We start from the raw sequence: 13,217 nt of genomic DNA, 5'->3' as shown, positions 1-13,217 counted from the left end.
CTTGTCTGAGAGCAATCGCTGACGTTAGCGCCTCGGGTAATCAGTAAAAGAAATCATCTTTCGTGTCGATCTGCGGTGCTACAAAACGGTGCAACATCCACAGCCAGAGCAAGCGACCCAGTCAGTTAACATGCAAACGTTGGGCCAACGTTCGCTGACGTTGGACCAACGTTGGGCTAACGTTGATTGAATATCCTCGATCCAAGTACTTGTATATAGACGCAATTGGAATGAGACTTTGCACACCTAATGGGGGGTATATCTTGGCCGTCGATGACTTGGTGATTGTTAAATTGAACGCATTCCTAAGTAATCGCAAATATACACACGAGGCTGCTCGGACAGGGCCTATGGCACTTGCAGTGCAACCATTGGGCATTTGCGCATTTTTCTTCTTTCGTATGGGGTGATGTAGATACAGAGCAACAACTACAATGTTACATTTATACGAGCATTGTGAGCAGGTTTACAGGAAGCAGTGACAAGGCTGTTGGCCACGACAGCTATTACGGTAATTACTGGCCTATAGCCCAGGACGGGTGTATTGCAGTAAATCTGAAACATTCAAGCGAAAAGCAGACCGCGAAGTGATATTCATTGCATCAATGCGTGTGCAATTTGTAAGGGCGCGGTGACACAGACCGATTTCATTTTAAGGTTCTAATCCCTTGTTGATCATGACGTCCTTTTTACTTCGATGTCTCAACAACAGCGTTACGGAGATCGCGTGACGTGAGGGTTCTGCCTTTGTAGTGAGGGTTGTGAGTTGACGCCGAGGAGGGGGGAGGAGGCGCCTCGCCCCCTCCATGTGGAGTGACGTCACCCGCTCATGATTATTAATGAGGGGGGGTCTATTTGGAGGATTTCACCTGGTCATGATTATTAATGAGGGGGCTGTTCGATGTGGAGTGCCGTCCCCTGCGCATGATTATTAATGAGGGGGGTGATCCACGAGGAGTGACGTCACCCGCTCATGATTATTCGTGACGGGAGGGAGGTCCATGTGGAGGACCCCACCTCTTGTTGCTTACCCCCCTTTTCTCTCCGCCTGATGACGACCGCTTGTATTGCGATCGAAACGTCGTGATATTTTTAAATGTTCTATCTACGTGACCTTACCGAAAGAACCAAAGAATACGACCCCACCCGTTCATGATTATTAATGAGGGGGTCTGGTCGACGTGGAGTGACGTCACGCGCGTTACACACAAACAGACATTCTTGGCTCATATTAGTAATCCATACTTTACCCCAAATGACATTAAATGACGGGTGCATACAACTCCATTGGCTGTGTGCACTGTTCAAAGTTTCAGTTAGGCAATTAATGCAATGCTACTACAAACACACACAATGTACACGGCAGTGGAAGTAACCTTTAGTGGATTTACTATGTTTGAACAATCTTCGGAATGTATTAATATTGTGACCATGCGAATACCTTTTTATTAAATGACTTCTTAAGGGGGATAATAAAAAATATGTTTTAAGTGCCAACTGATCCAACAACCGTGACTCGAATGTTGAAGTGGTTAAAGCGACTTCCTGTGCAAATGAGCATTTAGACATTGGTGCTCATCTTCCCCTCGCAGCTCTGAGTTATTGGTGAAAATTCCACGTTCCTATGGCACGGACAACCACTGTTGACTTGCTATCGAAGCGGCACTCTTCTTATTGGACCAATGGTTGATGATGAGGATGAGTCAAACCCCCTAGCCAGGATTTGAACTCGCAACCTTCCGATTGCGAGCCGTTCGCTCTGCCTGTGAAGTTGCAACATCATCATCACGGTCCATGGGCGGATAGCCCGTAGGTGTGCACTGTGCATTTCGTCATTTGTTTCCACTTTCCTCTGTCTTGTGCCAATATTCTCAAGTAGTAGTAGTGGCCACATCTTTCTGGCACCAATCTCTGTCGTCGTCATCAAGCCATTCTCTGTTAGCTCTTCTTCTCTTTCCGGTTCCTTCCATTTTTACGAACCACAGCAGACTTTTAATTATCTTGTCGTCCATTCTACTTGTGTGTCCAAATGGTGTCAGTTTCCTTCTCATCACTGCCTGCATCAATGGCGGAGCCAGCAATGAAAAATGATAGTAGTTGTTAGTAAGTAAGGAGTTGTTAGTAAGTAAGGACTTGTCCCTTGCTTTTTATTCGACGCGTGTGCGGCGATGGCGCAGACATCGATCGAGGGTCGAATTCGAACCGCGGTGTGTGATCGGCCTCGCGCTCGCTGAAGGTGTTGATGCCTTCAGAGAAGTCGTGTACTGTAGACGCAACTGCGCACAATTCTGTGAGTCACTTATAACCGCTTTGCCGTTACTTATTGCCAGTTATGGACTCAGACTATTGTCCTATCATCTCATACAGTCCCTGGCACATAATAATATGCTACACAGTGGCAGTGGGGGTCGCAAAATGCCGATTTATTACTAATAAACCCCAATGATCCGATTGAAATGAACGTGCCCCCCCCACTGGCTCCGCCAGTGGCCTGCATCATCATCATCATCAGGTTGTCTTCTATGGGCAACCTTTTTCTTACTTCTACGTTGGTCACTCTTTCGGTCCAGAAGTTGCAACCTAGACTTGAAATAATTTGAAATTATGTAAAATATTATATTCTTGGTTCTTTCGGTAAAGTCACCTGCCCCTGCCCTCTCTGGCTCCTCGCCTTTTGCTTTTATTATTTTATTATATTTTTTATGATTATTTTATTATTTTCTATTTTATTTTCTATCTACGTGACTTTACCGAAAGAACCAAGAATATGAATTCCTGCAGTCACGAAAATGTTAAGTCAAAATATTAAATATTACGTGCCATCGTGCAGTTGTTGAATACAGCTTCATATTCAGGTGGAAATGTACTTCGAGTGCTCGATTAATGAATTGGCATGTTCTGTTTACGTGACAAACCTTACCAATTGGCTGTCGGGTGGTGGTGGGTTTAACGACACATTTATATATTTACGTGATAACCCAAAAAAAACCTGTATTATTGATCCATCAAACATCTCCAGCAGGGCCATGCGAGACTCAATGGAACTTTTTTTACTGTCCTGCATGTGTGCAGTGTTCGTAGGGTTACATCTTTATCAGCCATTATCATTATTATTGTTACGGTTGCCTTTATCCAGGCAGGCCTCATTGAGTCCCAAGACTTTTTCAGGAGGATCCTGCCAAGTGTTCGCGTTAGGGAGCGACGTCGCGATGTGTGTAATCCCGATTGAGTAGTTTGCAGGTACAGGAAAACCTTGGATTGCGAGCATAATTCGTTCCGGAAACGTGTTTGTAATCCAAAGCACTAGTATATCAGTTGTGATCACGTGATGCTCGGCAGACAGAGCGTATACGTACTCCTCGTATTGCAAGACCTCGCTCGTTTATCAAATTAATATTTAAAAAATTTGCTCGTCTTGCAAAACACTCGCAGACCAAGTTACTCGCAATCCAAGGTTTTACTGTATAGATGTTTCAAAAGGTATCCCATTGATATATCTTCTCGACCCGAGTTATTAGTGTTCTGATGCATGCATTGTCTTTGTGCTGTTTGCCTTTTGGCGTTCTCTGGTCTAACACCGGTGGTGAGACAAGGCCATGAAGAAGGCTGTCTCTGGTGTAGGCCTATCAGTTTCAAAGACAATGCCCATATTATTATTATCAGAGCGTGTTTGTTTGCACGTTCACCACAAGTACGTGTGGTTAATGCAGACTTCATGCCTTGTAAAAGGTTTCTATTTGTTGTTTGAACATCTTAACACCTCCTGTTTTATTGCCAGAAAGGGTAAAACCTATTCTTGTTTTTCATCATTTTTGATACTAGCACAAAGGTCTCATAGATCATTTGTCATTATCCATTGCATGTACAGTTGGATATGGATTATTCCCAACACCCTTTTTCAGTTACGAGCCAAGTGCATAACGCAGCCAGGCAGTGGTAGTGTGTCATCTTTATAGTTACACGCTTCCATATGTGGTTTCATTCAGCAGTAAGAAAGCAAATTGTTCTATACACCTCTCGAGCTAAGCTATTTTCAATTGTAGACCCTAACCAATGTAAACGTATTTACGCTATACATACATACAGACATAATACAGGATGCTTAAAATTTGTTTTAACACTTCTGAGAATTAGCAACAACACCATATGAAATGTGCTGCCGCCTCCGGGCTCTGGAGACCACCTGGAGAAGATTCCAGGCACGCGTTGACAACGATGGCGAACAAGTGGAGACTCTTTGACTTTTTGAAGCTATTAAAATATATTTGTTATCATGTTAGAGTGTATTATCCATTCTCTTTCCATTAAAAACGATCGTCCCATATGAGTGTCAACATTGTTAAGCACCCTATATATATACAGTAAAACCTTGGATTGCGAGCATAATTCGTTCCGGAAACGTGTTTGTAATCCAAAGCACTCGTATATCAGTTGTGATCACGTGACGCTCGGCAGACAAAGCGTATACGTACTACTCGTATTGCAAGACCCTCGCTCGTTTATCAAATTAATATTTATTTTTAAAATTTGCTCGTCTTGCAAAACACTGGCAGACCAAGTTACTCACAATCCAATGTTTTACTGTATATAAAAATATGATTTTTATAAACCACTATTGTTTGTTTTTCTTTAAATGAAGAAACAAAAACAATGTGAATAATTGACTTTTATGATTCACGTAAATATTACATTGAAAAAAGGATATGACGTCAACTCTGTAAATTGGTTCAAGTGTAAATCTTGTTGTCAGAAAAGTGCAGCCATTCTAAATTATGTTTTAAAATCATCAATGTGACAAGTGAAAAATAACCACTTCAGTGCATATCATGTCTTTAATGTAAATAATCTCTCCCGTGTAAACCAATCAATGTTTAGTCAATAAATTGCCACCATTTACCACCGACATTTCACAGAACAGGGACTCCTCTGCTTAAGAACATTCGCTTCACGAACTTTCAGAGATACGAAAGAACCAAAGAGTATGGATTCCTGCAGTCACGAAAGCTTCAAATCAATAACGAACAAACCTGTCCGCATGTCCATTTGCCTATTTGGACAGAGAGTAGTAAGTTCAACCGCAGCGCAATAGATGGCTGTGGTGGCATCTACATCTGCAGAACATGAAGAACTAGTGGCATCTACAGAAGATTATGCAACTTTTAAAGCCATTCCCTGTGTTTAGTGTACACGCTGTACAACATGTTTGGAATCGACAGGAGTAAAGTTGGACACAACTTACAAACAGACCTCTGGAGCCTAACTCGTTCGTAAGTAGAGGAGTCTCTGTACTCGAAGGGGGGTACTTTTATGGAATGTGAATGACATTTGGGGAATGTTTCTTCGTTTTGTAGTCCCATCACAGCACAATTATTGATTTGTTCTCGCGGTATCTGTCCCTCACGCTATCGAACGTAATCGCCATTGCAAATCGATGTAACACGGCTCTCAGTGTTTGGTTGTTCATTTCCATTTGATGCAGCGATGGCCAAGACACCGAACACTGTGATCCACTAGAAAGCTATGACCGACAATTACCCGGATGGGTTTAACCCTGTAAAATACTCTAGACAAAGTACTGCACCATCTATTGGTAGCAGTTGTTTTCTTCTTTCTTTATAATTTATGGATTCTTAGTTGGGGATTTTTATTTGCCATTAGCCGTAATGAGAATTGCTCTGTGCTTATTTTAGAGGTGTTTGTTCTGGCCAACAACCATATATATTTATAACTAAACTTTTTTTATTTATTTTACCATGGTAAGGCCCACTGAGCTATATAGCTGTTTTTTCAGAAGCGACCTAGCCACAAATGATAGCTTAACTAAGTGGCTTATCACGTGGAAATTTATTGCAGCCAAATACTCTAAAGGCATGTTTCTAAATGTGGAGGGGAAAACCGGAGGAACTGGAGAAAAATCCACGCGACCACGGGGAGAGAGACATGCAAACTCCAAATATTCAGCAGGCGTCAGGGTTGGAATCAAATCCATGACCTCTTGTATACCAGGCGAGGTAGTTAACATCTTGCCAACGGGGCGCACCCAATATCACCCTGAATGTGCCCGATCTCGTCCGATCTCTGAAGCTAAGTAGGACACGAGCCTGGTTGGTAATTGGATGGGAGAGATGTTTGTTGTGATTTGTCCTGAGAGCCACAAAAATATTTTGCGATCCACGTATTTCCCACAGCTCTTTTAAAGTATGGTTATCTCAGGTCTTTGGAATGTTATCTGCAAAATAACAAAAATCATAACACGTTAAAAAGAATAAAATACTATGTCTGCAATTAAAATGTAGAGTACTGGATTAATATAGTCAGTAGATTTATATAGAACACAAGAACATCACTTTATCCAGTTTTCCTGTAATAAACCAACTCCTGGGTTCAACAGGTAATTAACACTGCATAACTTACCACTTCTTGGGTGACATTTTCAAGGGTGGGTTTAAAGACTCCAGGTGGAATGACGTCTTCTGCATTACAACACCACCAGAAAATCAATATTAATAACATTCCATAGCATATATGACACTGATCGATGTTCAGCCAACATCGAACAAAGACGGTTACTGCATTGCGTGCTTTCAAATGCGCTTCTGCGGCCGTCTAGAACGCTCTTCATTCCGCTATTCGAAAGCCACTGGAGCTATGCATTTTTAAAAAAATGTAAATTGAAAATGCATTTCTTTAGAACTGCTTTTTGTGTTTAGTTTTTTGCCCCCCTCTGGCACCTCCGATTATCATGGTTGGCTACATACAGTGCGAAATAAGTTTAACATACATACCATCGTGGAAGGCAATTCAGTGGGCCAAGTTAATATTTAATACATACACACACACACAACTTAGTCCCACACCTATACAAAGTGTTTATGTTGGACCAATATCATAGAATCTTAAGATACCCCACAACGCTAAAGTATTGAGTACACAAAACTTGCACGGTTCTCATTCATTCTCCGTAAATGCCTAAATCACCTCGAATTCCAACGCTTCAAAGACACCCATGGCTACTCTCCCATCTAAATCACAAGCCCACTCTTTAATTGCATATAGACAGACAATACAGGGCAGTACTCTATGCAGTGTTGTTTAGCTCTGTTTCCCAACGCGTAAAATAATCGAAACAATATGCACTGCATTTGGTGCTTGAAGGACAAAGTGAAGCGGAATGTATTGCCTTAATCACATAGTGATTGTACATTAAAAAAAGGAGTTGTGTTTTTTGTACAATCTATACGGTGCATCTGGCAGTGTTATTGAATCGGATGCACACGATAGATTGGATTATCGCCACGCTGGCAGACCGAACGCTATCTGTCGGCCTCCCTGGTCGAAGCAGCGAGCCATCGGAGAATGTCCGATCTCCTCGACGTACGGCCCAACGATAAATGCTGTGCACCTTTGACAACTTTCTCCTGCCCTGCAATAAGTTTGCCATTTCTGCAGCGAACCATATGATGGAAGAAGAGCCTCACTTTCAACCACCGTACGTGAGGATATAAATGCACGCGACTCTGTTAAGGTAGGTATACAAAACAAATTGCATCTTTGTGTCAATGCAATGCTGGACAAATGCCTCCATGTGATTGGGGGTTGTTCGAACATATTTCTCCATGGTGATCATTGTGGGTCCGCCAAAGGGGGTGGGTTCAGATATAACTAACCGATAATGTTAGCTATGGCCGGGAAGCAAACTCGGGTAACCTGATTCATATCAACATGAAACAATAAATGTACTTGGACATGTACAGTAAATGTTCCTCGAATAGCATTTCCCTCAACTTCAGTAAGGGCAATGACTATTAACAGTAAAGATTATCTGTGGACTTCATCTGTTGTTGGACTTTATCACGCAAGTGACTGCCTGATAAAAAGCAGTGTAAAAAGACTGTCAGTGTCATGCGTTTTACAATGCATGGCTATAGTCTTGAACTCCACCTGGACATAAACTTGAGTACAAGTGTGAACGATGAATGCTGGATAAACAACATAGCCACACAACAAATGGGTTACGTCTCCAAGAGCTACTGAACCCATTTGCGAGCAATGGTTAACCGTTATTTAGCTTTTCACTTTTCCACGCGCATTTAAAAAAAAATAAACAACTCATGCAGATTTTGTTTTGAGGTTGTGACCGCATTTTGTTCGGCATGATGTTATCAAGAACTTAACTAAGTAGCTCCCCGGAATGTGGGCCAAAAAGATCGTAAGGTAAAACGTTTCTGAAGGAGCATCGACACGCCGCACCAAACGAGACAGCGCGACCCGAAAACGCATCGGAGGGCTACACAACACGACGGCATGAACCCACGCAGTTTCATTATCCATGACGAATTACGTCTTTAAGTGTGCTGGAGCTAAATTTTGCCACATTTAATGTGAGGAGAAACTTGACTATGTGATGGTCACCGTAGCATTGTAAATTCGTGGTTTCTATGATGTTCACTTGAAACCACAATGAATTTGTGTATAGTTTCACTAGTAGGCTTTCGCGACCAATATAATCCATAATACATGGTTTTTTGGGTTAGATGGCGTAAATATAATTGTGTTGTTAAACCTGCCATCACCAAATCTGGCTGCCGCCTGATGAAGCTAGTTGTAATTACTGGCGGAACATCGTACTCAGATTGTAAATGCTGTGGATTTGCTCTCCAACACACCAGTGTTGCTGTACGAGTAACGAATTGGCATGCTCTGTTTACGTGACAAATCTTAGTAATTGGCTGTGTCGGGTGGTGGCGGGTTGAACGACATTTATATTTACGCGATCTAACCCAAAAAAAACCTGTATTATATTTGTGCACACTTGAAACCACGAATTTGCTATGGATATTATTAAACACTACAGTATTTTAGACATTTGGAAGGCCAAAGTATTTACATACATTGTTGTATATACAAAGTAAAGCTTTATGTGTGCAAATGCATTCTCTACATCAGCAGAATATTAGACTGATAAACAATGGTACGTACACAAATGCATGGCCAATACAATGCAATAAGGTTTACAACCTTCAATATCATGTAAGAAATAAGGCATTGCATAGGGGCTCTATAAAGGACGTGTATTTACAAATTGATTCAGTCTGTGAGTTCCAATAAACAACTGCAGCACATGAGAGGTATCCACAATAAGGATATGTGTATCAGCTTGCCTTTAAAAAATCATGTGTAGTCACCCAAGGCAAAATATATGTTCTGAAATATTGTCATAGCAGAGTAGGCAATTCTGTGTAGAAAGCGTGCCTGTGATCAAACCACCCGGAGTATGCCTGTCTTAATTCTAGATTTGAAGTTTTCGTGACTGCAATGATCCATACTCTTGGTTCTTTCGGTAAAGTCACGTAGGTAAAAAATAAAATGAAGTTAATTAAATCACGACGTTTCGGAAGCAACACAAGCCTCCGTCATCAGGTGGGATAGTCTTCTTGCTGTGACTATCCTCTGGGGAACGAGTTTAATCCATAAATGTGAGCTTGAGGCCCAAGGGACAGCTTTTGATATCTATGGGAAATAAGGAGCATGAACCGTCACGTGAACTCCGGTCATCCTCGCAGCAGCTTTTGGCTGGCCATCGAACACAGATGGCTACCGCATCGCACGTTTTCAGATGCGCTTCTGGGGTCGTCTGGAACGCTCTTCCTTCCGATACTAGGAAGCCACTGGAGCTATGCACTTTTCAATCTAGATTGAAAACTCATTTCTTTAGAACTGCTTGTTGTGTTTAGTTTGTTTTCCTTGCCGATTGGCACGGTTGGCGATGTACGGTGCGAGATAAGTTCAACATATATATACATACGAACAAGGTAGGACATGTCTTCCTCTGCATAACTGAGCTATGTAAAGGGTAGAGGTGCAGCTCTGCTATTTCAAGCTCATGCCACTGCTAGTGGAAGGGCCTCCACCAAAGACAGCTCTTGAGTGTCCCCCCAGATAATATTTTGCATAATCGTCTAAGCTGGCCAGACATCTTGGAAAAAGTGTGACTACCCACACTTCAATCCACCACACACTGCTGATTAACCATATGCAATTGATAATCAACCTTTATTTATACGATTAGCATCTGTCGTGTGCAAAGTGGCGTTACGTGTACCTTTACATTTTTGTTACGATTGTTGTAAATCGTAATAAATGTACAGGAAGGAAGAGTCACTTTATTGAGAACTGTTACTGGTTCACCAGCAAGTGGACCCTCAGCTCATACATGCTAACCATCCGTCTGTAGATGAGATATGCAGTATTATTTGTAACTAAGAGAACATTAATTGTAAGTAACAAAAAACGCAAGTCAAAAAAATGACAAAATATGTTCTGAATTAATATTTCGGTGTGCTATGACACGATGCCAATTATCTGAAGTCTCTTTCTGACGAAGCTGCCAGCACGTGGAGCCAAACGTCACAGACATCATGCCGAACAATACCACCAAACGCAATCAGAGGCCTCTCGTCCAGTTGCAAATAAAAGCAACTGAACCGATATGTGATAGATGTCATGTATGTATGTAGAACTTATTTCGCACCACACGTAGCCAACCGTGCTAATCCACGAAGACTTGCAAAGTTACCAGCATCAGGCAGATGTAAAAACGAGCGTACAGCACACACACACACACACTAAATATCAAACAATACGATCACCTCCTGATCACATTCAGTCACGTTAACAGGTGTGATGGCAGGGAAGGTCCCATCATACCACATACCTATTTTGTCTGAGGAGGGATCGTAGAGTGGGTTGTCGTGGGAACCTGGCGAGTCGTAATCATTTTCTCCTTTCCAATGTTCATCAGGGTATTCGTAGTTTCTGACGCTGTCAAAAAATATAAAGCGGCGGAGTATTACAAACAGACTCGCTATGAACGAAGTTAAACAACACAAATGCAGAGGCAACGATGACGTACTTTTAGCACAATTGAACTGAGGGTTATTTTCAAAATACGGCTTAACACCAGACATGTGACCACACATTTAATAAGTAAATCTGGATTTAGAACGAATTTATTTAGAACAGCTTGTTGTTGTGTTTATTTTGTTATCCTTCACCCCCACCTTCGATGAACACGGTTGGCTACGTACGGTGAAAAGGACGTTCAACATACATACAGACGACTAAGTGTCACACCCGTTATCATCGTAATGCATCGCACAAAATAACACGTAGGTGTTTGTAGTAATTCACAAATGAGGAAGGGAACAGCAGAAGAAAATGTAAGTGTCACTACATTGAACATTTGCCCGATGATATAAAACTCACCAAGGGTAGCAAAGTAAAATGTTATTTTACATATAAATTAGGAAGGAGCAAAATCATTCCCCTTTGTAAAATATACATCTTGATCAAATTATTTCTTAAATGAACAATTACAGCTACATATAAATTAAACAAATACATATTCCTATTATATTTAACCACTTTTTTGCCTCATGAAACAGAATGAATCACTACCCACGTGGGTTGCTTGAATACGATGAAGAAATGGCTAATCTAATGGGGAGGTCTCATGAGAAATGCGTCGCTTTTGACAACACTTTAGGCATTCAGAATCATAGGCCATGAGGTCTTGATTGGCACCAGAAAATGATTTCATGGAAAAAATGTATATCTTGGTTCTTTTTTTTGTGGAGTGTTTATTGAAAAGAACACTGTATATTTGAACTATGCCAAAGTTAAACATGCCTCTCTTAAGAATAGCACGGTTTGTATTGAATAATATATCGATATGTAGGCATTCATGTTATACCTAACACGCAAGCTTGGCACTTGTTTTTGTAGGGAAGACTCTTTTCATGATATTCCCTTAATCATGTTAAATACATTTTATTTCCCTCTTTAAAAAAAAGTACATGACTGTGCTGGTATATAACACCTATAAACATTCTTTTTACCTTTCAGCCCAATGTAAATTCCATTAGCAAGTGCTCAAAGTTATATTACGTTGAGCAAACCCCCCACGTTGAACAAATATTACCTCTTCGACTGAATTTGCAAAACTCATTGTGCCACTAAACGTGAACAGGCATATTGGTGTACAAAGTTCCAATTTGATGCCTAATCATGCTTCTAGAATTGTGGCAATGCTCAAAACAGCCCAATGTATGGCATATACCTGATTAGGGCCTTGCACTAATCAGGTATATTGGTTGTCAGTCGTGCAAGTAATCTAATCTCTATCAACGGGCGATTGGCACGACTGACTGCAGAACGATTTGTAGGGCCACCATAAACAAATGCACCAAGGTTAACAATGCTGGGAAAACACCACGCACACTGACCCTTTGTGCTAACCGCTACAACACAAATAATATAGTCACATGGACATGTTTGAAATATCTGTGTCAGTGTATTTGTTGCTATAGAGGCATTTGGACATTATGTGCAGAATATATTTGTGTGTTTTTTTTTATCGCAGAGCCTAATTTATTTAGCTGAATATATTATGCCGTCGGTGGTAGGCACGCGAATCGAAGCCACAGCCATAGCGAGATGTATTATAATAATGATCAATATGGTGTGCCGGGAGTGGAAACTTTTCTTAGCCATTGCTGACCTGGACATACCAAGCCGAATTATGCCCTGGTTATATGTATGGAGCACGTAGCAAATATAAAATGTGCTTATTGCTTTTTAAACCGATGAGCGTGGTCATCCTCTAGCCCAGCTTTCTTCATTGCCAAGGCCCGCGGGCCACTGGCGGCAATTGGTTGACTTCACTGCCGTGCCTGGCGTGCGGTGTGGCGGCCCTTACACTGGTGATGTCAGCGAAAGTGGCCACCCTCTGAGAAGTAGTGAAGAACACTGCTCCAGCCAGTGACTGCGTTCGTTTCTTACCTGGCTTTGACGGCTTTTTTTTTCTTGTTCCTCTTGATCATCACCACAGTCAAAACAATAGTGGCTATGAGCAACACGACGAGTGGTACGGTGATCCCAGCAACCAGACCGATGTCAATGCTTTCGCAATGTTTACCAATGTAAAAATCTCGGCAACTGAAATAAAAAAAAATTATCCTAGTTAAAAATGTATGCAAAATTAATTCACATTTTAAACATTTGACTTTAAAAATAATAATCATGCCATGGTGAACCTGATGAAAACAACTGCCTTTGAAATAGCGTTATATCTGTTGGCAGTGCAGCAGACATCTCAAGCGGGACTCCCAAACGATCTCTTGGTTTTAAAGCATATGCACGCATAAGAGATAGTGGTG

At 41.4% G+C, this 13,217-nt stretch overlaps 1 protein-coding gene across 3 annotated transcripts in view; it reads right to left on the bottom strand.

Annotated features, from left to right (window-relative positions):
• Nucleotides 1–4,357: 4,357 nt before the first annotated feature.
• The window catches only part of LOC116947015 (mucin-17-like), a 57,499-nt gene continuing 48,639 nt past the window's right edge, over nucleotides 4,358–13,217 (bottom strand). For all 3 annotated transcript variants that reach the window (XM_076070198.1, XM_076070197.1, XM_076070199.1), the window contains 4 exons: nucleotides 12,841–12,996; nucleotides 10,715–10,821; nucleotides 6,415–6,473; nucleotides 4,358–6,229 (listed from right to left, as the gene is read on the bottom strand). In XM_076070198.1, coding sequence (XP_075926313.1) covers nucleotides 6,194–6,229; nucleotides 6,415–6,473; nucleotides 10,715–10,821; nucleotides 12,841–12,996 — 358 coding nt within the window. In that variant the 3' untranslated portion in view covers nucleotides 4,358–6,193. The remainder of the gene's footprint in view (nucleotides 6,230–6,414; nucleotides 6,474–10,714; nucleotides 10,822–12,840; nucleotides 12,997–13,217) is intronic.

This window comes from Petromyzon marinus, chromosome 28 (genome assembly GCF_048934315.1).
Source record: "Petromyzon marinus isolate PM22_M1 ecotype Great Lakes invasive population chromosome 28, UKy_Petmar_22M1.pri1.0, whole genome shotgun sequence".
Taxonomy (NCBI): Eukaryota; Metazoa; Chordata; class Hyperoartia; order Petromyzontiformes; family Petromyzontidae; genus Petromyzon; species Petromyzon marinus.
This window is presented reverse-complemented; position numbering and strand designations above follow the sequence as displayed.